A 26,189-nucleotide genomic window follows, 5' to 3' on the forward strand; every position below is an offset into this window, starting at 1 on the left:
CACCAGTGCACCACGCCATCACAGCCTCGGATGGCACTACCAAGGTGATATACTGACAATCAGTAATCAAGCAAATAGCCCTGTGCGCACTGCCATTGTTCTCGTATGCTGGTGGCATTTACAGGGGCACTACTCTAGGGGCTCATGGCAATTCTCTTCGTCCTTGTAGATACTTCTCAAGTTGGAGGATAACCGGTTGATTGAGACAGTAGGGATTCCTATTGATGATGACAACAAAGGCTCTTCTAGGCTCACTGCCTGTGTTTCATCACAGGTGCTGTCAGTGGAACCTCTACTATTGGGCGCTGTTATTCAAATGCTAGTATGTGTGCCAATGTGCTCCCGACCTGTGCGTCGTCGCAGGCTTTCCCGTCCCGTACGCCGCCGCAGCAGTCCTGTCGCGCCTCTCTGGAGAAGCCGGTAGTCGGAGCAGCAAGGAGAAGATGGAGCCTGCGCCAAGGCTGATCTTAACAGCACGACGCCGTTCAAGAGGTCCTTGCCGCCATGGAGGAGATGGACTAGCATGAATGCTGCCACCGTGGTTTCTGTCTTTGTGATGAATGCAATTAGCTTTTGTATAGAAATCACTTCTTGTAAACATGTCATATTCTGCTGGTCTATATGATGAAATCAAGAGACCTTGTTTTGATCTTGTGAAGTACTAAAATCTGGAAATGGAAATGCAAGATTTTGCCCCTACTGATGTCTGCTTGATATATGTGTATTTGACAGAATAGATACAGATACTCTCCAGGCACACAAACAAAGCCATTTTCACAAGCACATAATTGGTAGATAGATCAAGTACATTGGATATTTGTGTGCTTCACTTCCAAAGCACAAGTCCACAAGTTCAAAATCATTCAAAGCACCTTCAGGTTGTGTAGTTGTGCTATTACTGAACTAGCACATGTGCTTCTACTAAAATTCTATAGGCCATTTCGGATATATAGTTAGGCCACAAAAGACTATAACTAGACCTCAAAAGACTTAGCCCTGTCTAAAATGCTATCTAACCAGCCTATACACACTAGAACTGAAGGTTTTCTTCATCACAAGTTGGAGCTGTTATGAGCTGAGTAAAATTGCCAAGGACATTGTAATCTTGAGACTCCAGAATTTCATCTCTGTTGCTGCCATCATTTTCCAATTCAACTTGGGGCTGTACAATATCATTTTTGTTTTTTGGCTGCTAATAAAAATTCAACCAATTAGTTTCGATTCAAATGACAACAGCATGCATTATGTAGGTTTGCAAGTTTGCAACATACCTTTGTTCCTTTTTTTCTTTGGTTTGGCAGATTTTGGTGGTATAGAAGATTTTGCTTGCTTGTGTTTCCCCTTGTGTCGTAACTTATCGATCCAAGTCCTCTTTCTCTTTGAATTTTTTGACTAGACCTCCTTTTTCTTCAGCTTTGCAGCACTAAGCAAATCATCTCTTTGGTTCACATTTGGGTCAACATTTTCTTCTTCATTTGTTGGTTTTTCATCTATAGCACAGCTGGATACATTAAGTTTATCCTCAACTTGTGTGCAAAGGCAATCAAGAGCATTGTCGAGCAGCAAGCAACATTCTAGAGAGTCGGCGGCTTTATACGCCAAATTGTGGAATTTATGAGACAGAGACTTGAATCGAAGTTGAGCTTCCAGTTTTGGGTTTTCTATCACATTTCTTCTATGCCTATCTTGAATACTTCCTGAGCGCGCTTCTCTAGTCCATCTCTTTAAGATGTAATGTATTGGCAACATCTTTATATTCATTAAATCAAGAACTTTCAGGCCATGTGCACATAATATTCCTACCCTATTGAACATTCCACAGCTACAACAAACTGTCTGATTTAAAAGGTCACCTACTACTGTGTGCTCCGCCTCAAATCTTAGATCACCATGGAGACTCCCAACAGCAACAGCATATTTATTGTCTCCTAATACTCGTGTACATGCAGCCATAGATCTTTCATATTCGGTTTGAAAAACTTCAAAAATAACTGGTGTGTATACTTTACTTGCTTGCACCAACATAGGAGTGCACATTAGCCTTCTTGGTATGTTCTTCCTTGCCTCAAATTCAGATTCCAGCTCCTTAGTTCTTTTGTCTTCCACTGCCCTCTCAAAGTGCCTCAAAAATCGAACAATATCAAAATCTGATTTCAAATGGTTCTTCAATGCATTATTGAAACTCTCACTTAGTTGTGTGCTTCTCACTCCCAAACTAAAAACATCTCTCATATAACATTCAGCCCACTTTTCTTTCACCTTATAGATACTATCCAACCAAGTTTGTTTGTGCACTTTTGTTCTCATAATGTCAAATGCTTCTTCAAATGCCTCCTTGTCTTCATAGCCATACATACAAGCGCTAAAATCAGAGAGAATATGAGGTTCTTCATCTTCCTGGTCACCCTCACCCTCTTCTTCTTCTTGGCCCTTCACTGATAAATGTTTGATGGCATTTTGCATTATGTGAAATGTACACAGCCCATGATATGATTCAGTGAATACATTCTTTATTGCTTTTCCCATAGCTGCATCTTGATCCGTATAAATAGTTTTAGGCTGCTGGCCATTGTGAGCTGCTAGAAAGGTCTCAAAGAGCCATGTAAATGAGTCTTTAGTTTCATCAAAGAGAATTACAGCACCAAAAATAGTGGTTTCTCTAAAATGATTGAGCCCAAGAAAGACACCAAATGGTCGGTATTCTTTATTTGTGCCAAAAGTAGTGTCAAATGTCACGACATCACCAAAATATGCGTAATCAAGGATCATTTTGGCATCAGCCCAAAATATGTTGGTTATATGCTCATCACAATCCACTTGCAAAGCATATTGGAATGATGGATTTTCAGAGATCTTGTCATGAAAATATTTCAACATACTACCAGCCTGTCCAAATGCTAACTCCCTCTGCCTCTTGCTCTGTAAATAATTTTTTGCGGTCACAACAAGTGTAACTAAGGTTAAATGGCCCTCCAACTTGATGGATAGCCAACTCATGGGCAGCTTTTGGCCTAATTCCAGAATCATCGGCGGTCTCAATTTCAAAAGCCTGTAGTTCTGAAATTTTCCTTTGTGATGCCATCAAGTGTCGAGTTTCAGGCAAGTGAAGAGAGTGATTGTGTTCAAGGACAACATCTGTGACTTCATAATTTTCTTCACCTCGGTCCAATGTAATAGTCATTCGTGCTTTGCAATCGGTTCTTGTTTCAGGTCTAAAACACTTTGCCACATGATCTCTTTCCACTTTTCTTCGATGACCCTCATTGGCACAAACATATCTGCATGATGTTACCTTACGATCAAATTTGCTGTAATTTGTATATCTTTTCCTAACATCAAAGCCAGAACGACCCCCATAGGCCACCCAAAACTGCCAAGCTTCATCTGAATTTTTAAATCTCAAACCAACTTGAGGTGTTCGCTTGTCAAGTTCTGCCATTGCCTTTCACACAAACCAGATTTGCCTTTCACAATGCTCAAATTTTTCTTGTCAAATTCTGTCAAAAGGAAGAACTTTACTACATAATGGATAACACATGATTGCATATTTGCATTTTTCTGATCAAGCAAAGCATCAGCTGTAAACAAATAACACATAGATCAAACATACCAATTCTAAAGCAATAAATAAGTTAGCCTATCTGAACTCCATGTGCTGTCAAGCATCAGACAGAAGTATACATATACAAAAGAATGCACATGAAACCGTGCAGCTAGTGAACATGGAGCAAACCTGTGCAGCATCAGATATCAGCAGCAACACAAGATCGCTGCCTGAGACAGTTTCCCAAATATTACCCAAGGTTCCACTCTCTTCAGTGAATCGAGCAGCACGTCCTTCCTCGAAAGATTTGGATCCTTTCCGGAGACCAATCTGAAAGCAAAAGGCAGCAGCATGTTGGACTGACAGAACAGTGCCGAAGTATATACAGGAGGCAGAATATCTGGCTCATGATTGCCATATCCAAGTTGCACAGAATAAAGAATTATAAACTCTCTCCAATTGAAGTTAATAAAGATTCAAAGAAACTAGGCCAGAGGAAAAATAAAATAAGATTTTTCACTGAAGCAAAGTATAGGTCTTGTTTTTTTCATAAAAAAAGTACGGATCTTTCAGTCGATGTGGTTTTCTCATGTTCTCATGTTCTGAGGCAGAATATGTGGTTTTTTCATAAGAAACTAGACAAGAGAAGAACAAACCTTCACAACAATATCTGACTTGGCTTCAGCCAGTGAATCTCTCAGGTTCTGAGCTTGGGTAGGACCTATCTGAAATAACTGAAATACTGAACTACTCACAACCCTATAATCTCTGAAGTTTGTATATTGTAGATTCATTTTTAATATTGGAAATCACACATGCACATCCACGAACTTCTAGTGCTAGTTGGATTTCAGGTGAGATAAAAATTTGCTGAATGTGAAGTGGGCACTAAATACAAGATTGTGACATAGAATAGGTCTGATACTTTTTGAAGTCCTCACGGAGCTCGTCGACGGTGTCCCGGGCCGGCGGCAATGCTGCTGAACGGCGTCACTGTGTCGGTTTGTGCAGCTCGGTGGCCCGGCCCCTTCGGACCACGGGCGGCGGCGCAGTACTGCTCGGGTAAGCGTAGGACTGCTTGGCCCAGGCCGGCGGCGACGCTGCTGAACAGCGTCCCGGCTCGTTGTATGCAGCTCGACGGCGGCGCAGGACTGCTTGGGTCGGCGGCGGCGAGCAGTGGGCACGGGTCGGCGCAGCCCGCCGAAAACCAGCGCAGCGCACGCGAACGAGCAGCCACTCCCGCCTAGCTTTCACGGAGGAAAACTAAAGTATCTCGTGGGAGAAAGCTGGCAGCCGTCGGATGGTGTTTCAACGTTGGATATAGGGCCGCATGTTACGCTGTGACTTGCTGAAGGAACGTTACCCAATCTGAGTCCCCACGTGGTATGGTAGGGGAGCCGCGGTACGAGAAATCGACTCCTGTTTATTCTCGCGGTGGGCGAGTCTTTTGCGTGATAGAAAAGTATCAGGTACACAATATGAACAGTTCTATTATACATCCGAGTAACAGCATGCACACAAGAACAATCGACACCCAATTGGCATTTCACAATAATGCTCGTTCACTCCCCCCTTCCCATCGCGGGCATTCGCGCTATAGATACGCCGTGCATTATACATGTGGAGTCGTGGAGAGATAGAACGCACGCGTTTGTTTCTCCTTGCAGATGCCGCGCGCGGGCCACCATGAAGATTCCTGCCAGCAGCCGTGCGATCTGTTCCTGAGCTCCACCCCGGCGTCACGCACGCCGTGATGCGCGCCCCGGCCGGCCTCTACAGGACGACGTCGCGCCGCTTCTTGTGGTTGGATGGCTCCGGGTCCCCTTTCCTCATCATCGCCGCGAACTCGGTGTAGTTGATCCGTCCGTCCTGCATGCATGCATCACACACATTTGATGAACAAAATGTCATCTAGGCCGGCCGTGCGACACTGCAAAGGAACACGCTTAGTTACGTTGTCGGCGTCGACTTCCGCTACGATGTCCTTGATGTCTCGGCCGTCGAGCAGCCCCTTCTCCCTCAGGGCTTGCTCCAGCTCTTCCATCGTGATGTACCTGTGTGGCAGGGCAGGATGGCAGCATGAGCGTCCGAACACTCGACAATGGCGCTGCACACAGCAACGGCGTCGCATCAGGATTCACAAAACCAAAAAAAGTTACCCGCTGTTGTCCTTGTCGAAGTACTGGAACGCGGTGTAGAGGTGCTCGTCCCGGTCCATTCTGTTCATGTGCATCGTCGCCGTGATGAACTCCTCGTAGTCGATCGTCCCGTTCCCGTCGGCGTCGGCCTGCGATTGTTTTATTTTTCAGGTCCGGAGATACTGAATACATACATTTCACGGTGCATTTGTTTTTTTCCCCGTCCAGGCTGCTTCAATTTGATCTTACAGCTTCCATGAGCTGCTGGACTTCGGCCTCGGTGAGCTTGGTGCCCTTCTTGGCCAGCCCTCGCCGCAGCTCGTCCACGGTTATCGTGCCGCTGTTGTCGGAGTCCATGCTCTTGAACATCTCCTTGAGCCCCTTGATTTCCTCCTCCGACAGGCATCCCGCGATAACCCTCAGAGCAGCCTTCTTGAACTGGTTCATAGCTCTGAACTGCTTGAGCCGGCAGAGAACGGCGTTGTCCAGCGGCGTGTCAGGCGCCTCGCCGTCTTCTTTGATCCACGGGTGATCTGAACGAACACCACAGGCACCATTTCAGTATTTACTACTCGTATTATGCTACTACTGTTTTTGATGTTCAGGAAAAATAAGCAAGGCAAGACACTTACTGAGGACGTCGTATGCAGAAATCCGCTGCTTGGGGTCAGGATTGAGCATCTTCCTGACAAGGTCCTTGGCGCCCTGCGAGATGCGCGGCCACGGGTCGCTGGTGAAGTCGACCTGCCCTCTCAGGATGGCGTTGAAGATGCCGTGCTCCGATTCTGCATCGTCGGCGTCACGATTGTTGAGGCAATGCGACCGAGATCATGAACCATCTGCTTGCTTACGTTGATTGATGAAGTAAGAGAGAGTAGCTTGCCTGCCCAGAATGGCGGAACGCCGGAGAGCAGGATGTAGACGATGACGCCGACGCTCCATATGTCGGCCTCGGGCCCGTAGCTCCGCTTCAGCACCTCCGGCGCGATGTAGTAGGCGCTGCCGACGATGTCCCTGAACACCTCCCCTTCTTTGAAGAAGACGGAGAGTCCAAAGTCGGTGGCCTTGAGCGGCGCGTTCTCGTCCTTGCTGAGGAGGAGGAAGTTCTCGGGCTTGAGGTCGCGGTGGATGACGCCCATGGAGTGGCAGGTGTGCACGATCTCGACGATGGTGCGGAGCAGCGAGGCGGCGGCGCGCTCGGTGTAGTGGCCCTTGGCGATGATCCGGTCGAAGAGCTCCCCGCCGGCGCAGAGCTCCATGACGAGGTGCACGTTGCTCTTGTCCTCGTAGGCGCCCTTGAGCTCCACGACGCCGGGCTGGCCGGAGAGGTGGTACATGATCTGCACCTCGCGCCGCACGTCCTCGATGTCCTCCTTGGTGGACAGCTTCCGCTTGCTGATGGTCTTGCACGCGAACTTCTGGCCCGTGGCCTTGTGCGTGCACAGCGACGTGACGCCGAACTGCCCGCGCCCGAGCTCCTTGCCCACGGTGTAGGTGCTCTTGACGTCCTCCATGGGGCGGCCCAGCACTGGGCCGATGGGGGCCGGGGGCTTGTTTGGCGTGGGCGCCGTGGTCGCCGACGACGACACCGAGGTCGGCGGGGGCACGGTGGCGCTGCCCACGGGGCGTGACGAGCCGGCGAAGGAGTCCGGCGGCAGCGCGGGCTCCTCGGACGACGACCCCGGGCAGCAGCAGTTGCCCATGTCGTCGGCAATGGGGACGACGGCGACACGGGGGGCCTCGCGCGCCGGGACGCGGACGCGCAGGCACAGCAAACCCGGGGAGAGATGTCCGGGTGGGCGGTGGGGTGCGCGGGGGAACCTTTCTCGGAGGGGTGGATGGGCTGGCCATCAAAGGGAAGGCTGGGAGGGAATGGCGGGAAGGTAACGGCTGCTTGCTTTGCCTTCGGTTGCCTTCTTTTTGCCCAACACAGAAAAACAACAGAAGCTTCCGTGTGTCCACGCCGAGCTTGCCGTTGCCGTCACGCGCGTGGCCCAGATCACGCCGCGCTCACGGTGCTCAGCTACTAGGAGCACCGTGCCAGTGCGCGATGCTCCGTTGTATCTATCCGTCCATTGCCAATGCCTGGCGCTTGAATCTTGATAGCTTGAGTAGCTGAGTTTGGCGTGTGAAGTGGACGTGGACTTTGCAAGCGTCAACACTTTCTCAATCAGGCTGCAGCCTTTGCAAACTTTTGTGGATAGATTTCTCAAGAGTCTCATCAGTTTGCATCAGATTCAGCAAGCTCTGCTCTGGCTTGGTTGCTGCCCAATCCACTCAGTTTCGTTTAGCCCCCAATTAATGACTAGATAGACTGAAAAGTTCAGAGGCACATGCAGCTACGCCACTACGCTATAGTGTGGAGTGTGGACATACTTGTTCACAGAAGCCTGCAACGCGCTCCTTGTGGAGAGGAAAGAAGTTTTGCCACCGTCTACACATTTCTGTGATAGATCGCATTCATGGTGGGTTACTGAATGCGTGTTGGACGTAGGACACGTATGGCAAGCCTAGCTAGAGATATGACTGGGGACGACTGGGGAATATATGTTCTGTTCTACAATGCTGCACATATATACCATATGTACAGAGGCTTCAGAAGTTACAACTTTCAGCTGCACCTGCACTGCACATTTGCCAAAAGCATCCAACTCGCTCGGGTTTCTGGCATTGAGCAGTCTGCAAGATTCGTTTGGAAGACATCACCACCCCAACCACAGGTATGCTGCAAAATTCTCGGATTGCTCATGCAATCTGGTTTCTGAACAATTTTGCTGAACAAGTAGCTTCAGTTTTGGCTGTGCCTATTCGTTATTTATCTGTTCCTTTGCTGAAGCTGGAATGTGCAGCTTGGTTGGCGTTATGTTCTCTTCAGTTCAGGGTCCTTGTTGAATCCAGCCAATTAATCCCCTTCAGCTTGCTAGTTAGAGTAAGGTGTGCCTGTAATATTCTGATCATATCTGTTGAGTCGGTGACTGCTCCCAGTTTTATAAGATAAAAATGACTTCATAATCTTTTATATGGTTCAAATTTACAGATTTGTCTCCCATTCATTCTATGCTTTGTATTTTGGAAGTGCTGCAGGCTGCAGCACCTAAAGTTGAACTTCCATCAGAAGTACAGCTAAGAGAAGAACGACCAAATCTGGTAGCTTAAGTTCTGAACAACAGGAGACACTGAGAACTGGGAAGAGTCTGAGATGGCTTATGCGAGCCCCGGGACTGATACGTCAACAGAACTCGATACTGACGAGAAGAATCAAATGGTACTTTTCTGTTTTGAAAATTTTTGTAGATGCTCGGTGCATTACTAATGTGGATGTTATTTAAAAAGAAATCTAGACATACCATAACTTTGACATGAGTAGAACTTGAAAATATTGTGATAATTATGTCTTTTAAAACTTTAATGTATCGATCATAAATTAAAAACACACTAATGGTTGTTTATCCATTCTGATGATATTCTCGTGTCAACCGAAGCAATTAGTTTGCTTCCAAGTAACGTTACTTGTATTCTTGATATATACTGATCTTGTTTACTTATCAGTTGGAACTAGGGCAGCTTGTATCCCTTACAGCTTCTGATTCTGGCAACAAATCAAAGGATAAGCTAGGTCAAAAGGTATTAAAATTCTGCACATTCACTGAAGCGATCATCTGATGATTCCGTTGCTACAGACTTCTCTTTTTACTGACTTAATGGTAGGCACTCCACCGTCTGGCCCAAAACCGTGAAGCTGCTAGGAAAAGCCGTCTAAGAAAGAAGGTAGTTTCATCTAACTTATGGTGGATAGTATTTTCCTTTTGCATAAGGACAGCTCTGAAATTATAATACTTACCCATTTCTTCATCCTTAGGCATATGTCAAGCAACTTGAGAACAGCAGGCTGAAACTTAGCCAGCTGGAACAGGAGCTCCAGCGTGCTCGCCAACAGGTATGGTCATCATGTACTCATGTTTTGATCTTTGGATTTGACAAAATCTGCAGTTCCTGTTGAACAACCTATTTTTCAACATTTTGCTACTTGTTCAGGGCATATTTATTCCTACTCCAGGAGACCAGCCTCATTCTTCTAGTGAAAATGGTAATTTACTGTTTTTTTTGTGTCAAATGTTTAGATCACACTGGACAGTATCCTGAACTAAGCTGTTATCCATATTTCTAGGTGCTTTGGCATTTGACACGGACTATGCTCAGTGGGCAGTGGCAAGACGATCACAGTAAGCAGATAAATGAACTGAGGGCTGCATTCAATGCACATGCTAGTGACGATGATCTCCGGCGTATTATTGACAGCATCATGGCACATTACCGCGAAGCTTTCAGGCTTAAGGGTGTAGCAGCCAAGGCAGATGCTTTCCACGTGCTGCCAGGAATGTGGAAGACCCCTGTCGAGAGGTGTTTTATGTGGTTAGGTGGACTTCGACCGTCAGAGCTTCTAAAGGTTTATGATCTCTCTCACTTGTTCCTATTGCATCAGTGCACTTCTGTCAAAGCTGAAAGATTTTTCCGGTTTCTTTTTATGCAGTTGCTTGCAAGTCATCTGGAACCCCTTACTGAACAGCAGCTTGCAAGTATATACAGCCTGCAACAGTCCTCGCAACAAGCTGAAGAGGACCTTTCGCAGGGGCTGAGAGCAATGCAACAGTCGGTCGCAGAAACCCTTGCATCAGGATCCCTGTATCCTGCTGGTTCTTCTGGTAACGTTGTAGATTGCTCGGGGCAGATGGCAGCGGCAGTTGGGAAGCTTGGCACTCTAGAAAGCTTCCTACAGGAGGTACACAACACATTCTGCAGACCATGGAACTTGCCCTTGGTTATATGCTGTTTCACGTTGATTGATGTGTTGTAACTGGTAAATTTGCAGAACCAACGCTGTTTTTTTTCTGCTTTTTAAAAGATCTCATATTTGCAGGCTGACGATCTGCGAAGGCAGATTCTTGAACAGATGCAGCGAATACTGACCACCCGCCAATCTGCACGAGCACTGCTTGCAATCAGTGACTATCTTTCCCGGTTACGCGCTCTGAGTTCTCTCTGGATTGCACGACCACGGGAATGAATTCAGTTGGCTCACCAATTGTTCATCACCGGTGGTGGGCTGGGGCTGGGTGGGTCAATAAATTTGTGCTTGTGAACAGGAATTTACTCATCTCTTGCCCTCGTGTACCAAGAATGTAAAATGGGATCTTTGTGGACAGTAGTTTGTATCATAATGGGTCTTATGAAGGAATTGGTGATGTCTTGGTCAAAATGGGTCTAATGAAGGAATTGGTGATGTCTTGGTGGGCACAGTTTTGGTCGCTCTCTGCCTGAATACACATGGATTTGGGGGTAGACTGGGAAATTCCAAGTCCTGAATAAATCTAAACAGCATGCTCGCTCTGCTTTGCTCCTTCCATTATTGCATATACCCCACCCAACAAACACATCTGAGCACAAGGATGAAAACAATCCTGTATCTGAACATCAGTATAACAACTGTAATCGTGGACCAGAGATTTATTGCCACTGCAAAAACAATACGCACTAATTCAGAAAGAGGGAGCTACAAAAGCTGTCCTGCTGCTGCACAATACAAAACCTCAGTGACATATAGAACTAAGAGTACAAGAAGGTAAATAGGAGGAAATGCTCTCTGCATACTTCGTAGCAGAACCCCTATATACGCTTCAGAACCTTCTCAGCAGCCTCGATGGTCTTCTCGATGTCCTGGGAGGTGTGCGCCAAGCTGGTGAAACCCGCCTCAAACTGCGAGGGAGCCAGGTACACACCCTCTTCCAGCATGCCACGGTAGAACCTTCCAAACTTCTCAGTGTCGCTCTTCTTGGCGTCACCGAAGTTGTGGACGGGTCCACCAGTGAAGAAAAAGCCAAACATTCCTCTGATGTGCCCGCCGCACATCTCGTGCCCCGTTTTCGCACCCACATCCAATATCCCACGAATGAGCTCGCCAGTGATCTTGTCCAAGTACTCATAGGTGCCGGTCTCTGTCAGACGCTTGAGCGTGTGGATTCCAGCAGTCATGGCTAGAGGGTTTCCACTGAGAGTTCCTGCCTGGTACATTGGTCCTGCTGGGGCAACCATCTCCATGATATCCCTTCTCCCACCATAGGCACCAACAGGGAGGCCACCCCCAATAATCTTACCCAAAGTTGTCACGTCAGGGGTGATCCCGAAGTACTCTTGAGCTCCACCGTACGCCAGGCGGAAACCGGTCATCACTTCATCAAAGACCAGGAGTGCACCATCCTGTTTGGTCAAGTCGCGGAGGGCACTGAGGAAACCAGGCTGTGAGGGAATAAAACCAGCATTGCCAACAACTGGCTCGAGGAAGACAGCAGCAATCTCCCCTTTGTTCTCCTCGAACAATTTCTTCACTGCCTCAGCATCATTGTAGGGTGCTGTTAGAGTCTCATAGGTGGCTCCCTTGGGGACACCAGGAGAGTCTGGGAGGCCAAGGGTGGCAACACCACTGCCAGCTTTGACAAGGAAGGAATCAGCATGGCCATGGTAGCAGCCTTCGAACTTGACAATCTTCTCCCGCCCAGTGAATGCACGCACAAGGCGGAGTGCTCCCATGCAGGCTTCTGTCCCTGAATTGACAAAGCGGACCATTTCGATACTTGGTACAGCAGAGATGACCATCTCAGCCAATACATTCTCCAGCAAACATGGAGCACCAAAGCTAGTTCCTTTGTTCAGAGTTTCAATCAATGCAGCATTCACCTAAATCAAACAAGCTATAAGTACGGTGATTTAAAATAGCTTTGTCCATTCTCAAGACAGCTTTATAAGCCAAATGTTGCCGAATCAAGTATAGTATCTTTTTTTTTTTCCAATATTCAATAGTGGTTAAAAAATCACGCTATAAGTTGACAAATACCAGACCAAGAAAATTTTATGACACACAGAGGTTCAGAAATTTTAGTAGATTCACAAATGGGATAGAGATTAGTCGAATTAATTCAATTAAGTATTATAGGAAATAAAAGTAAGCTACTCTATCAACTATCATAAAAGAACACTATGGGATAGGAAACAAGAAGCAAGCCCAGAGATTAACAAACAAAAGATTACGCTGAAATACTTCATATTCACATAACACATATTGGCCAGAAACCAACATAATCAATTCTGTACCTTATCATCTGCATGACCGATGATTGCAGGACCCCAGGAACCAACATAATCGATGTACTCGTTCCCATCAACATCCCACATACGAGAACCCTTTACAGAGTCGAACACTACAGGCTGCCCACCAACAGATTTGAAAGCACGGACTGGTGAATTAACACCTCCAGGCATCAACTCCTGAGAAACAGTGGAACAATCAGTTAATAAAACATCCAGAACCATTGGAAAAAAATGATGGCAAGCTGACTGAGATCTCAAAATGGTGAAAGATCCTAACACTGGTCATGGTGATGATAGTCCCCACCATTTCATGATATTTTTATATATATACAATCAGGGTTGTACTCACAAGTCACATTTTATGCAGTTTACAGCTACAGATCCAGGACTAAAGCATGACTCACAAAGAAATGGCTACTAACTGCATAAAAGTATGGTATTTGACCGGTTTGTCACATCAAAAGTAATGCTTGCTGCACCTACGTAATCCTATCTCAGTAGGATTGCTTACAGCGAGGATTGCTTTCATTTGCATGCCTGTTCGGCTGGTGCTGATACGATCGTATTATTACTGCTGGCTGGTTTGATGGGAGAGAAAAATACTGTTCTAGCTGAAAATTTACAATCGTTTACGACCCAGCGAACAGGCTGAGCTTACTAGCTCACAATGTCGGCCCCATTCCAGACCCTCTCCCAGCCCCCGGTTTCCATTTTCCAAGCCATCTTTGACAATCCACCTCTTATTGCGTTACCACCAACCCATTCGCGGAAATACAGAAAGAGAAAAGCGAACCGATTTGCCACAATTTCCACGACAACCACAAACAAGGCATTCCCCAGCTGGCCGCAAGCGACGTCTCTTCTTCCGAATTCACACCTCAAAAGCCACGAGGCTCCCCGAAACGAAGGGGAACCATGGCGGACGGCATTAAAGGAGCCGCAGAGCGAAGGAATCAGAGAGGACCGGTACCTTGGCGGCGTTGAAGATCTCCTCGGACTTCTGCACCGTGTACGCCTTCTCGCCCTTCTCGAGGGATATCGCGGCCCGCACCACCGACAGCCGAGCGCGGCGCCCCGTCGAGGCCCTCCTCGGCGCGGTCGGCCGGGCCGAGATCCCGGACGCCACGGCGGCGGCGGCTGCTGCTGCTCCGGCCATGCTTGTGTTGGGCTTGCTCGTCTCGCGCGAGGTCGGAGGTGGAGCAGACGAGGGGGGGATAAGAAATTCCGGAGGGGTTTGGTGCGATTGGGTCTTAATAGCTAGGCCAGGGCCCACCAAACCACGATCACGATTGGGTCTTCTCTGTATTATTTTTTTCCTTCTTGTTTTTTACCCCACACCTTCCAAGCGAGGCGCTTCCGTTTAGCCTGCATGCCCTGGGCCGAAAGTTTTGTCCCACATCGTTTGCCTAGCACTGGGCGACGAGTTTAAAAAGTGGCCTGTGGGCTGCTGCTTCGCCTCCGCACTAGGCGGAGGTGCGGGCCTGAAGCCCGCTAGGTTAAGTAATAGTACAGCCCTACGGGCGTTGATGTACTGTACTGTAGTGTACTATATACTCTTCCATGTAATATGTAAGAGATCCAATGTATTTATGTAATATTTAAGTTAAAAAATATTTTTTTTTAAATATTTTTGTCGATGATAATTGCACTGCTATATTGACAGTTGTACGTTTAAAAAACCCATAATATGAACAGATTTCTTACAAGATCGAAAATATGAACAAACAGCCAAAGACATGGAAGTTTTGAATGCTTATTATTATATGTTTTTGGAATTGTCAAAGTTTATTGAACAAAGTAGCAACCAGCCTGTTCGTTTCGTCGTAAACGGTCGTGGATTATTTACTGCTGGCTGGTTTGGTGTGAGAGAAAAATACTGTTCCAACTTATAATCCACGATCGTATACGAGCAAACGAACAGGCTGAACATTTGCAGCACCAGATTAGTTGCATTAAATCCACTATGATTAATAAACGAGCAGCTGCATATTATCGTCAAAAAAAGAATGCCTGAACTCGTCCGTTGTTGCTTGTTAGAAAGCTCGGAGAACAAAAGAAGAAACCACATGTCGAAAACGACAGACTGACCTAAACTCTTCAAGAACAGCAGAAACTGCGACTTGGCTTCTGTTTTTTGACGCTTCGCGAAAAGCTTAGGGGACTTGTGTGCACCTGATTGTCCAGTCAATGATGCTAAGTGGTGTGCACCTGTCCACGGAGCTCCTTTTCAAGATTTTCTATCCAGCATCGGCCAAACACCGTTGACTAGAGAGGCACTGGAAGGAAATATAGTCCAATATGTGCCCTTCATTCGCCTTTCCTGGAAGTTGCCCAGGATTGATTCCTTCACTTCGTTTCCAGAAGCACGGTTATACGTGACAGCAAGGAATTGGCAAGTTATCCCCTTGCCTGCACTGCAGAAAACATCAGGGTTGCCATGCTTAATAAACAATTCCAGTAGTGAAACAGCAGATAACTCGGATGAACTATACAAGCTATAGAAACTGTTTTCAAGAAACATATGTAATACATGGAAAATTTTCTTTTTATGAAATATAAACTTTGCCTAGAAGTCGTGATAATACAGACGTCACCAATCAGATAACAGTTCTTTCAGAACCTATTTGGCCCGACTTGCAATGGCATGACCAAAAAAAAAAGAGAGACTTTTATTTCTTCAGAAAATATGTTATTAAATTCTACAAGTAGCAAGAGCAACGACTTCAGGGTCAATGGTACAGAAATAACTCAGTGTGCCCTCAGGCCTCAACCACCTCACCGCATTCCTCATTTGCATTGCTAGGAGGGAAACAATAGACAACCAAAAGGGGAAAAACACTATGCCGATTGGAGAGGTTGTACTGTCTGCCTTCATTCAGGCACTCTTTGAGAAAGTGCTTGCTGCTACTATCGGAGAGCTGAGATTCCCTCGAGATGTCACTGAAGAACTGCATAACTTATCGAGCATCCTGTCAACAATTCAATTTCATGTTGAAGATGCGGAGGAGCGGCAATTGAAGGATACGGCTGCACGCAGCTGGCTTGCCAAGCTCAAGGGTGTCGCAGATGAGATGGATGACTTGATTGATGAGTATGCAGCTGAGACTCTGCGATCCAAACTAGAAGGTCCATTCAACCATGACCATCTGAAGAAGGTTAGGAGCTGTCTCTGCTGTTTTTGGTTGAACAATTGTTTATTTAACCATAAGATAGTGCAGCAAATAAGGAATATTGAGGGGAAACTCGATAGGCTTATCAAAGAAAGACAGATTATTGGTCCAAACATGAACAGTGGGACCAACAGGCCGGAGATAAAGGAGAGGCCCAAAACAAGTTCACTGATCGATGACTCAAGTGTGTTTGGAAGAGAAGAAGATAAAGAAACCATTGTGAAGATGTTGCTGGCCCCCAATAACTTGGGCCATGCCAACCTTTCTATTATTCCCATAGTGGGCATGGGGGGACTAGGAAAGACGACTCTAACACAGCTCATCTACAATGATGAAAGAGTAAAGGAGCATTTCCAGTTAAGGGTGTGGCTGTGTGTTTCTGAAAATTTTGATGAGATGAAGCTTACCAAGGAAACAATTGAATCAGTTGCTAGTGGGTTCTCATCAGCCACAACAAACATGAACCTGCTTCAAGAAGACCTCTCAAAAAAACTGCAAGGTAAAAGATTTCTTCTAGTCCTTGATGATGTATGGAATGAGGATCCTGAAAAATGGGACAGATATCGCTGTGCTCTAGTTAGCGGGGGAAAGGGAAGCAAGATTATAATTACCACACGAAACAAAAATGTGGGGATACTAATGGGCGGGATGACTCCTTACCACCTAAAGCAGCTATCAAACAACGATTGCTGGCAGTTGTTCAAGAAACATGCATTTGTAGATGGTGACTCCAGTTCACACCCAGAATTGGAAATGATAGGCAAGGACATCGTGAAGAAGTTGAAAGGCCTGCCACTAGCTGCAAAAGCAGTAGGCAGTTTACTATGTACCAGGGATGCAGAGGAAGATTGGAAGAACATATTAAAGAGTGAAATATGGGAATTACCATCAGACAAGAACAACATATTGCCAGCTCTAAGATTAAGTTACACCCATTTGCCAGCCACACTGAAGCGATGTTTTGCATTTTGTTCAGTGTTTCCCAAAGATTACGTCTTTGAGAAAAGAAGGTTGGTTCAAATCTGGATGGCCCTTGGGTTCATTCAGCCTCAAGGAAGGAGGAAGATGGAAGAAATTGGGAGTGGCTATTTTGATGAATTACAAAGCAGATCCTTCTTCCAATATCACAAAAGTGGATATGTAATGCATGATGCCATGCATGACCTAGCACAGTCTGTCTCAATTGATGAGTTCCTAAGATTGGATGAAGGCCTAAGACTGCATGATCCCCCGCACAGCAGCAGCCCTGAAAGAAGTGCTAGGCATCTATCATTCTCTTGTGACAACAGAGGCAGGACCCAATTTGAAGCTTTCTTTGGATTTAAGAGAGCTCGCACACTTTTACTACTAAATGGATACAAATCGATAACAAGCTCTATACCCAGTGATCTGTTCCTCAAGTTGAAGTACCTTCATGTGCTTGATCTGAACCGACGAGATATTACTGAGCTGCCTGATTCTATTGGTAACTTAAAATTGCTTCGATATTTGAATCTTTCAGGCACTGGAATAGCAATGTTGCCTTCATCAATTGGTAGGCTCTTCAGCCTGCAAACACTGAAGCTGCAAAACTGCCTTGCATTAGATTACCTCCCAAAGACCATAACCAATCTCGTAAATCTTCGATGGCTAGAAGCAAGAACGGAGTTGATCACTGGCATAGCTGGAATAGGGAACTTGACTTGCCTTCAACAGCTGGAGGAATTTGTTGTCCGTAAGGACAAAGGATACAAGATCAGTGAATTGAAGGCCATGAAGGGAATCACAGGACATATCTGCATTAAGAATCTTGAGAGTGTGGCTAGTGTGGAAGAGGCTAATGAAGCTTTGCTAATGAAGAAGACAAACATCAACAATTTACACCTTATATGGTCTGAAAGGAGGCGCTTGACTTCAAAAACTGCAGATAAAGACATAAAGATACTTGAACACCTTCAACCACATCATGAACTCAGTGAGCTGACAGTCAAGGCCTTTGCAGGCTTATACTTTCCAAATTGGTTAAGTAAACTAACTCAATTGCAAACCATCCACCTGTCTGACTGTACAAACTGTTCAGTTCTACCAGCGCTTGGAGTACTTCCCCTACTCAAGTTTTTAGATATTGGGGGTCTCCATGCCATTGTTCACATCAACCAAGAGTTTTCAGGAACCAGTGAAGTCAAGGGGTTTCCATCACTGAAGGAACTCGTATTTGAAGACATGTCTAACCTAAAAGGTTGGGCTTCTGTACAAGATGGTCAGTTGCTTCCATTGCTCACAGAACTTACAGTGATTGACTGCCCACTACTAGAAGAATTCCCATCTTTCCCATCATCAGTAGTGAAGCTCAAAATTTCAGAAACAGGGTTCACTATTCTTCCAGAAATACATACTCCAAGCTCTCAAGTTTCATCATCATTGGTATGCCTACAGATTCACCAGTGCCCAAATCTTACATCATTAGAGCAAGGATTGCTTTGCCAGAAATTATCAACACTCCAGCAATTAACCATCACAGGCTGCCCAGAATTAACTCACCTGCCAGTTGAAGGATTCAGAGCACTGACTGCTCTTAAGAGTATTCATATCTATGATTGTCCGAAGCTGGAACCATCCCAACAGCATAGTTTGCTGCCCTTCATGCTTGAAGATCTACGCATCAGCTCGTGCTCCAACCTAATCAATCCTCTTCTTCGAGAGATTGATGAGATATCCTCAATGATAAATCTTGCCATAACTGATTGTGCCAGCCTTCACCAATTTCCAGTAAAGCTTCCTGCCACTCTGAAAAAGTTGGAGATCTTCCATTGTAGCAACCTAAGATGCTTGCCTCCTGGTATAGAAGCAGCATCTTACTTGGCAGCTATGACCATTTTGAACTGTCCTCTTATACCAAGCTTGCCAGAACAGGGCCTCCCACAATCACTGAAAGAATTGTACATCAAAGAATGCCCACTGCTAACAAAGAGCTGCAAAGAAAATGATGGTGAAGATTGGCCTAAAATTGCTCATGTACCAACCATAGAGATTGAAGATGATAGTACCATGACCGACTGGAGCATAAGAAGAAGATTATTCTAAATGCATCATAGCAACACAACAGAGGTACGGACTAGATGAATCTTCAGCTACTGTTTCACACACATAACAGCAAGCTCAAAAATATTCTTGGCAAATGGCTGTATACTCATTTTTTTCATCAATTTTGTACACTGCACATACTTATGCTTGAGTGCACTTTATATGTCAAGCGGTAATCATAAAGAACCAATATACAAACCTGCAAAAGAATCGGCTGCAATGAGTACATGCAAGATTTCAACCTTTGTGTTTGACAAGTAGCAGTATATCTTAGAATAATGCTACTAGAGACAGCCATTTACAGTACAACAAGCAAACTAAAATGAAAAAACAAAAGATAACACTGTTTACCTTTACTATCGTGAAAACCTAATGTTTAATGTTTGAAGCCTGTCGGCAACAGTTTACTTCAGATCACCAACCATGGCCAAGTCATATCTTCTTAGGCAAAAACAAAAGAGGTTTTAACCGTGTTACGAGCAAGTTTCCCATGCATGCATGCATAGCAACAAGTTTACAACATAAAGTATCCAGGGTACTAACATATTTATCAAAATGTTGATAACAGTATCTCATACTTCATTATTGAATTTAGGGCAGCTCGATGTCGAATATGTAAGATCTGCAATTCTGTTCTGCATAAACAATGATTCGAAATTCTCATTTACATACTTCTTTTCTTCATTTACAGATCTTCATTTGAATTATGAATCTTGCTTCAAGAGCATTATACCTTATAGGTTCCATCCACCATCTGATTGCAGTATCCAAATGTATGAATCTATGACTAGATGGTTCAATCAATACTTCTCAAGAAAATAAGGTATTTTCACTAGACAACATGAAAACAAGAATACTGGCAAGTAGCAATGTCAGTTAATTTCTTCTGTGTAACCACATTCCAATCATGAGGAACCTGTGCCTCTGATAGTACCAACATGTCAAAGTGTTATATCGTGGATCGCCTACTCTCTTTTTTTTTGTTCTTTTCTTTTGCTTTTTGAGGAATTTTATGGTGCTTGTAAGGCTAGCCTGAACATTTGTATTGCAAAACTGAGAGCAAATTTGGAGGCAAGCAGAAGTTATAGGGTGGAAGGTACACTTATCCTCAAATTTCCATCTACTTTCTCTTCTTCTGCCCCATGAACTGTGACCACTATCCTTTCACAAAGTAATGCCTCTTGGTACTCGACTAGTCAAATGTGTCATTGCAACTTTCAAGAGCTAAACAGATATTTTTTCGGGTAAAATTCAATGTTACCTCTCATGATAGGAATGAACACTTCTAATTGTAAAATTTATAGTACAAGTGCAAAGGTTTTTTTTAATAACTATTCTATTTAACTCCAATGGGATGCTGATTTCCATCTAGAATCTGGAGAGAGAAAGCAAAGGTGGTCCACTAATCGTCACCGTCCCTGATGCAAATGCTAGTACGCAGCCTAGAGAAAGGCGGAGAGCAATCAGTAGCGCCAAAAAATAATGCATCGTACGGGTGGAGGAATGCCATGGAGATTGCGGGTCTCCTTACGAATCAACGTGCGGTGAATCCGCGATAAGCGAGAAAAAAAACCAACAAGCTCACCGTCTCCGAAGCGAAAGGAGCATTGCAGACTCGCCCGCGCTTCTTCCTCTCTCATCCTCCCTGGGCTCCAATTTATGGCGGCGGCGACTATGGTATGGCGTAGTTGCGCGAGGTGTTGGCTGGGCATCGCCGCACCGCGGGGGCGTGGTTGGTCTTCTGTAGGGAAGACGGTGGTTGTGTGCTTGGTGCGCGGGCAGCGCAGCGCCGCCGCCGCCAGGCCGGTGAGCCTCGGCCCTCGGGGTGACAGTTGACACGCGAAGCTTAATCTCCAGATTGCAGAAATAGGGCCGAATCCCATTTGATTGGGCCGCTTGATCTCCGTCTGCTAAAGATACGTGTGCCCATCAGGAATCCCGAATCCAGGACATACACAATGGGCTGGGCTAGTGGGCCGTGGCCTCCCGATGGTGAAAAGAAAGAGAAAAGGTTGGTTTTACATCCTTCGTTGTTCCACTAAAAAAGCCTAAAAAAACTCCTTTTGCTAAAAAAAACTAAAAAAACCTCCTTCTCCTAAAAAAAACTATAAAAACTCCTTTTTTGATAAAAAAAACTCCTTCGTTGTAGTCTGAACTTCAAAATCAGACATCTCTCTAATAAACTCCATCAAAGGTGTATAATTTGTATTTCCTATTTTAATCTAGACTCTAATTACTTGGAAATCATATCATTTTCTAGTGTATATGCTCGTAATGGGGTGCAAAGTAGAGCGAAAGAAAATAAATGCATTTGGTTTTGATCAAAAGATACTAACTTAGATTGTTGATCGTTAGCATTATTCCTTTTTATAAAATATATTTTGTCTTATGTTAATTTTCTTTGACTTTGATCAAGATTTATACCATTATTCTAAAATTTGTTATACCAATAAATGTGCTAGCTAGAGATATTCCATGGTAGATTTAATAATACAATTAATTTGATACTCAATGCTACTTTAAATTTGATTAAAATTCAAGAAATTTAGTCAGACTAAAAATTTTTGATTAAGTATAGTCGTAGTCATAGTCGTGGTAGTGGTAGTGGTAGTGGTAGTCGTAGTCGTAGTCGTCGTCGTAGTAGTCGTATGTTAATTTTCTTTGACTTTGATCAAGATTTATACCATTATTCTAAAATTTGTTATACCAATAAATGTGCTAGCTAGAGATATTCCATGGTAGATTTAATAATACAATTATTTTGATACTCAATGCTACTTTAAATTTGATTAAAATTCAAGAAATTTAGTCAGACTAAAAAAATTGATTAAGTATAGTCGTAGTCGTAGTCGTCGTAGTAGTCGTAGTAGTCGTAGTCATAGTTAGTAGTAGTAGTCGTGGTCGCCTCTCCATACACATGCGACCTGGCAACGGATGTTGACCCGTCGCTGATTCGATTTGTTTAATTTTTTGGTCCTTTTTTGAAAAATAATTACATATAGACCCCTAGACGTACCCTTTCATTTTCTAGACCCTGGGCTCAGTGCCATAACAATTGATGCCGAGGTTACATGTCTTTGCGCCATTTGCTTTGGCGCCGAGGTGGGAGGCCTGGGACTGCATGGTCGGAGGCGGAGAGGCATTCGGTCACAGCAAGAGAGAAAGAATGGGAGAGAGAGAACTGAGAAAGGAAAGAAAAAGGCCCCCCACTTGTCAGAAGACTTTGGCGCCGAGCTCGGCACCAAGATCTATTACGCCGAGCCTAGTGTCATGTTGTGCCACACAAACCACCACGTAGGACGCCACACCAACGCTGGCCTCCGACCTCGCCACCGAGCCCAGGGTCTAGAAAACAAAAGGATACCTCCAGAGGTCTATTTATGAATATTTTTCAAAAAAAGACCAAAAAAAAATCGGCTGCCGATTCACCTCCAAGCAACCAAAGCTGTTCTTGTAAAACAAATATTATAAAAATTATTTCCAGTAAGATTAAACTGGCTGAAAACAGCAATAAACCTCACATCAAGTTCTTAACCAGACAGTCGAACCATAATCTAGCCCATGCTTGACCAGCGACAAACCACTTGCATTTAATAAACAAGGATGAAGCCTAATCATTATCCGACTAGTCATGCGAGTTATCTACTTCCTCACGTCACAAATATAAGTCCATCTAAGTTCGTGCTCGTTTTTTTACTTTAACTAGTAATATCCATAAAAGTATACTATTTTAAAGTAGTTATCTATTATATAAGTATTGCGAGTTGAGTGTTGGTCAAGTCTTTGACTTAGCACATGTGCTCGTATTTTTCTAGATTTATTATATGATGGCGATGTGCAACTCGATAGCGACGCGCCGACGCAGCTATGGTGACTTTTTACGTACCTAATCTTTTGGAGATGCTCGTAGGGCTAGAGTTTGCATTTGCGTATTTATAGGATTAAGTGTGTGTGAGTGTTATATGAACGTTTGTGTTAATCTGAAAAAATTATAAAAGTATTTTTTTAATCTAGTAACACCGATCTTGTATTGTTAGTCTATATAAAATTTTGTATATTGATGGTTAAATTTAAAAGATATGACTTAGGACAAATCTAATAAACTTATATTTATGATAAAAGTAAATAGTCAATCTAAGCCTAGCCGCCCGGCTTAAGTCAATGCATGATTTGATGATTACGCTTTCCTAATCCTAATCATCATTTAATACCAAATTGTACATTCCATTGAAACTAGAGTAAACTGGCCGGCCCAATTAATTACGTCAACAATACAGATGGGCCCAAACTACTAAAGTGTCATTTTCTTTTGTTCTTTCTATTTCTATCAACACATGTCTCCCTGTTATTCGAAAAAAAAAAGTCTCCTGGCTTTTATGGTGAACCTTGCCCAAAAATGATCATGAATAGACATCCCGTGCACTGTAAAGTATTGTTCGCTGATTTATTATAGAAGAAAAATATTGTACCATGACTGATAAGCCAGGCTGATTAGTTCAACCGAACAGGGCCTAAATAAAAGATACCAATTACTTTGGCCTTTCCGATATATAATCATATCTAACAACACTTTTTCAACGGCTGTGATGGCCGATTAGCCACATGTGTCTTCTTGGTAATGTCTAATTAAAGAATATAATGATCCATATATAAGATGGCATACAAGGACTGTCAAACCAATGAAAATAACCGGAGAAGCAGCCATGGCATGTTCATAACATGGACGATATGATTGTTAATATTTGTCAACGGTTTTGATGCACTACTCCCTCTCTTTTCAGATAAAAGATTTAAGTTGTACTATCTCGGGTCAAACTTTAAGAAAGCTTATAGAAAAATGCACTGAAATCGATAGCATCAAACTGGTTTTTGTTAAATTTCATGAAATATGGGCGCGTTTAGTTCCAAATTTTTTTTGGGTTTGGCTATTGTTTGACTACTGTAACACTTTCGTTTGTATTTAGTAATTAGTATCTAATTATGGACTAATTAGGTTCGAAAGTTTCGTCTCGCGATTTCTCACCTAACTGTGCAATTAGTTTTTTTTCGTCTACATTTAGTACTCCATGCATATGCCGCAAGATTCGATGTGACACTTTGAGGTGAAAATTTTTTGGAACTAAACATGCCCTATCTCTCAATAGCTACTTGAATGACAACCTCCGCCTACATATATAGGATTTAATTAAGTTACTGGCTTTACACAAATTCATGTAAGCTTTGGCATTTGAAAAAAAAAAACTAACAGTAAGAGTTCGCCGGACTTTTATCGACAAGATCAAATAACAACTTAACAAGTCAAGTATCCTCTTGAAGCTAGACAAACTCGATGAGCTAGATAAGAAGACAGAGAACCTCCTTCTGAATGAGACGGGGTTAAATTTGAAACATGTGCTAAGTGAGAGACTCGCTGAATTACTTAGAGAGGAGGAAGTTAAATGGTACCAAAGGGCAAAGGTAAAGCACCTACCGGAAGGGGATGCTAATACTAAATATTTTCATTTGTTGGCTAATGGTAGGCACCGAAAAACTCGTATTTTTCAGTTGGAGGACGGTGACACTATAATAGATGGTGATGCTCAATTAAAGCAGCATGCTCAATTAAAGCAGCATATTACCAACTATTATAAAAACCTGTTTGACCCACCAGATAACTCTAATATGAAATTAGATGAACACCTTGTTCAGGATATTCCACAAGTATCTGAACTGGAAAATGAGTACCTGACTCATGTATTCACAGAGTCTGAGGTCAGGGCATCAATTTTTCAGATGGAACATAATAAGGCACCGGGCCTAGATGATTTTCCACCAGAGTTTTATCAGGTCTTCTGGGACATGGTAAAAGAAGATCTGATGGCTCTGTTTATGGAATTTCATGAGGGGAACTTGCCTTTGCATAGTCTCAACTTTGGAACTATAATTTTATTACCAAAAAAGAAAGATGCGAAAGTCATTCAACAATACAGACCTATATGTTTGTTAAATGTTTCTTTCAAGATCTTTACCAAAGTTGCGACAAATAGACTATCTACTGTTGCCCAGAAAATTATTAGACCAACACAAACGGCCTTTCTACTAGGAAGAAACATTATGGAGGGCGCAGTGATACTTCATGAGACAATCCATGAACTTCACTCGAAAAAACAGGACGTGATAATCTTTAAAATAGATTTTGAAAAGGCTTATGACAAAGTAAAATGGGACTTCCTACAACAAACTTTAAGGATGAAGGGCTTCTCGCATAAGTGGTGTTCGTGGGTGCAGCAGTTTACACAGGAAGGAAATGTAAACATTAAAGTGAATGACCAGCTTGGCTCATACTTCCAAACAAAAAAAGGATTAAGGCAAGGTGACCCAATGTCTCCAATACTATTTAATATAGTGGTGGACATGTTGGCCATACAAATTGCTAGAGCTAAGGAAGCATGTCAGGTAGAAGGAGTCATTCCCCATCTTATCCAAGATGGGCTGTCTATCCTACAGTATGCGGATGACACTGTGATTTTTATGAGTCACGATGTTCAGAAGGCGGTTAATATGAAATTAATTCTAAGCACTTTTGAACAACTATCGGGGCTCAAAATTAATTTTCACAAGAGCGAAATCTTTTGTTTTGGTAAAGCAAGGGATCATGAGGTGTTTTATTCACAGTTGTTTGGATGTGGATTGGGCAAATATCCCTTTCGCTATCTGGGTTTGCCTATGCACACTAGGAAATTGAGTAATAAAGATTGGAGGGTAATAGAAAATAGAATTGAAAACAAGCTTAGTGGGTGGAAAGGAAAGATGCTTTCGGTAGGAGGTCGCTTGGTCCTAATAAACTCGGTGCTCTCTAGCTTACCGATGTTTATGCTGTCATTCTTCGAAATCCCAAAAGGGGTTTTGGAGAAGATCGACTGCTTTAGATCAAGATTCTACTGGCAAAGCGAACAACACAAGCGCAAATATAGATTGGCCAAATGGGAAATCTTGTGCCAACCAAAATTACAAGGTGGCCTAGGTATTCATAATTTGGAGTTACAAAACAAATGTTTGTTGAGTAAGTGGCTTTTCAAACTTTTAAATGAGGATGGCTTGTGGCAAGAGCTATTGAGAAATAAATACTTAAAAGACAAGACTTTATGGGGC

The 26,189-nt window shown here is 43.8% G+C and overlaps 3 protein-coding genes, 1 long non-coding RNA gene and 2 pseudogenes across 5 annotated transcripts; 2 read left to right on the forward strand and 4 right to left on the reverse strand.

The window, feature by feature from the left end:
• Nucleotides 1-1,392: 1,392 nt before the first annotated feature.
• LOC136516223 (protein FAR1-RELATED SEQUENCE 5-like) lies at nt 1,393-3,439 on the reverse strand (annotated as a pseudogene).
• Nucleotides 3,440-5,013: 1,574 nt separating this feature from the next.
• Nucleotides 5,014-7,522, reverse strand: LOC136516763 (calcium-dependent protein kinase 14). The gene is made up of 6 exons (XM_066510247.1): nt 6,566-7,522; nt 6,315-6,467; nt 5,932-6,215; nt 5,704-5,831; nt 5,499-5,598; nt 5,014-5,413 (listed from the first exon to the last, which is right to left on the reverse strand). Exons 1-6 carry the CDS (start codon nt 7,383-7,385, stop codon nt 5,318-5,320), a joined length of 1,581 nt encoding a protein of 526 aa, XP_066366344.1. The 5' UTR covers nt 7,386-7,522; the 3' UTR covers nt 5,014-5,317.
• A 22-nt stretch (nt 7,523-7,544) lies between these two features.
• LOC136516765 (transcription factor TGAL1-like) lies at nt 7,545-11,014 on the forward strand (annotated as a pseudogene).
• A 146-nt stretch (nt 11,015-11,160) lies between these two features.
• Nucleotides 11,161-14,055, reverse strand: LOC136516764 (glutamate-1-semialdehyde 2,1-aminomutase, chloroplastic-like). Its single transcript, XM_066510248.1, has 3 exons — nt 13,796-14,055; nt 12,829-13,002; nt 11,161-12,414 (listed from the first exon to the last, which is right to left on the reverse strand). Exons 1-3 carry the CDS (start codon nt 13,979-13,981, stop codon nt 11,347-11,349), a joined length of 1,428 nt encoding a protein of 475 aa, XP_066366345.1. The 5' UTR covers nt 13,982-14,055; the 3' UTR covers nt 11,161-11,346.
• A 672-nt stretch (nt 14,056-14,727) lies between these two features.
• On the reverse strand, nt 14,728-19,921 carry LOC136518489 (uncharacterized). 2 transcript variants are annotated; one of them, XR_010774519.1, is made up of 4 exons: nt 19,792-19,921; nt 19,602-19,693; nt 19,410-19,496; nt 14,728-15,239 (listed from the first exon to the last, which is right to left on the reverse strand). It is a non-coding gene; the product is annotated as an uncharacterized lncRNA (long non-coding RNA). The 2 variants fall into 2 exon arrangements; XR_010774520.1 differs by lacking the exon at nt 14,728-15,239 and adding an exon at nt 18,825-18,946.
• LOC136518488 (putative disease resistance protein RGA3) lies at nt 15,377-19,887 on the forward strand. Its single transcript, XM_066512147.1, has 2 exons — nt 15,377-19,082; nt 19,750-19,887. The coding sequence occupies exon 1, from the start codon at nt 15,666-15,668 to the stop codon at nt 19,056-19,058; it is 3,393 nt and encodes a 1,130-aa protein (XP_066368244.1). The 5' UTR covers nt 15,377-15,665; the 3' UTR covers nt 19,059-19,082; nt 19,750-19,887.
• Nucleotides 19,922-26,189: the final 6,268 nt, after the last annotated feature.

Source organism: Miscanthus floridulus, chromosome 17 (genome assembly GCF_019320115.1).
Source record: "Miscanthus floridulus cultivar M001 chromosome 17, ASM1932011v1, whole genome shotgun sequence".
NCBI lineage: Eukaryota > Viridiplantae > Streptophyta > Magnoliopsida > Poales > Poaceae > Miscanthus > Miscanthus floridulus.

Coding starts and splice junctions, on each gene's coding strand:
- LOC136516763 (XM_066510247.1), bottom strand. CDS start 7,385: ATGGGCAACTGCTGCTGCCCGGGGTCGTCGTCCGAGGAGCCCGCGCTG. Junction 6,216..6,314: donor TTCTGCATACGACGTCCTCA/GTAAGTGTCTTG, acceptor GTGTTCGTTCAG/ATCACCCGTGGATCAAAGAA. Junction 5,414..5,498: donor CGGAAGTCGACGCCGACAAC/GTAACTAAGCGT, acceptor GCATGCATGCAG/GACGGACGGATCAACTACAC.
- LOC136518488 (XM_066512147.1), top strand. CDS start 15,666: ATGCCGATTGGAGAGGTTGTACTGTCTGCCTTCATTCAGGCACTCTTT.
- LOC136516764 (XM_066510248.1), bottom strand. CDS start 13,981: ATGGCCGGAGCAGCAGCAGCCGCCGCCGCCGTGGCGTCCGGGATCTCG. Junction 13,003..13,795: donor AGATCTTCAACGCCGCCAAG/GTACCGGTCCTC, acceptor ACTGTTTCTCAG/GAGTTGATGCCTGGAGGTGT. Junction 12,415..12,828: donor TCGGTCATGCAGATGATAAG/GTACAGAATTGA, acceptor TGTTTGATTTAG/GTGAATGCTGCATTGATTGA.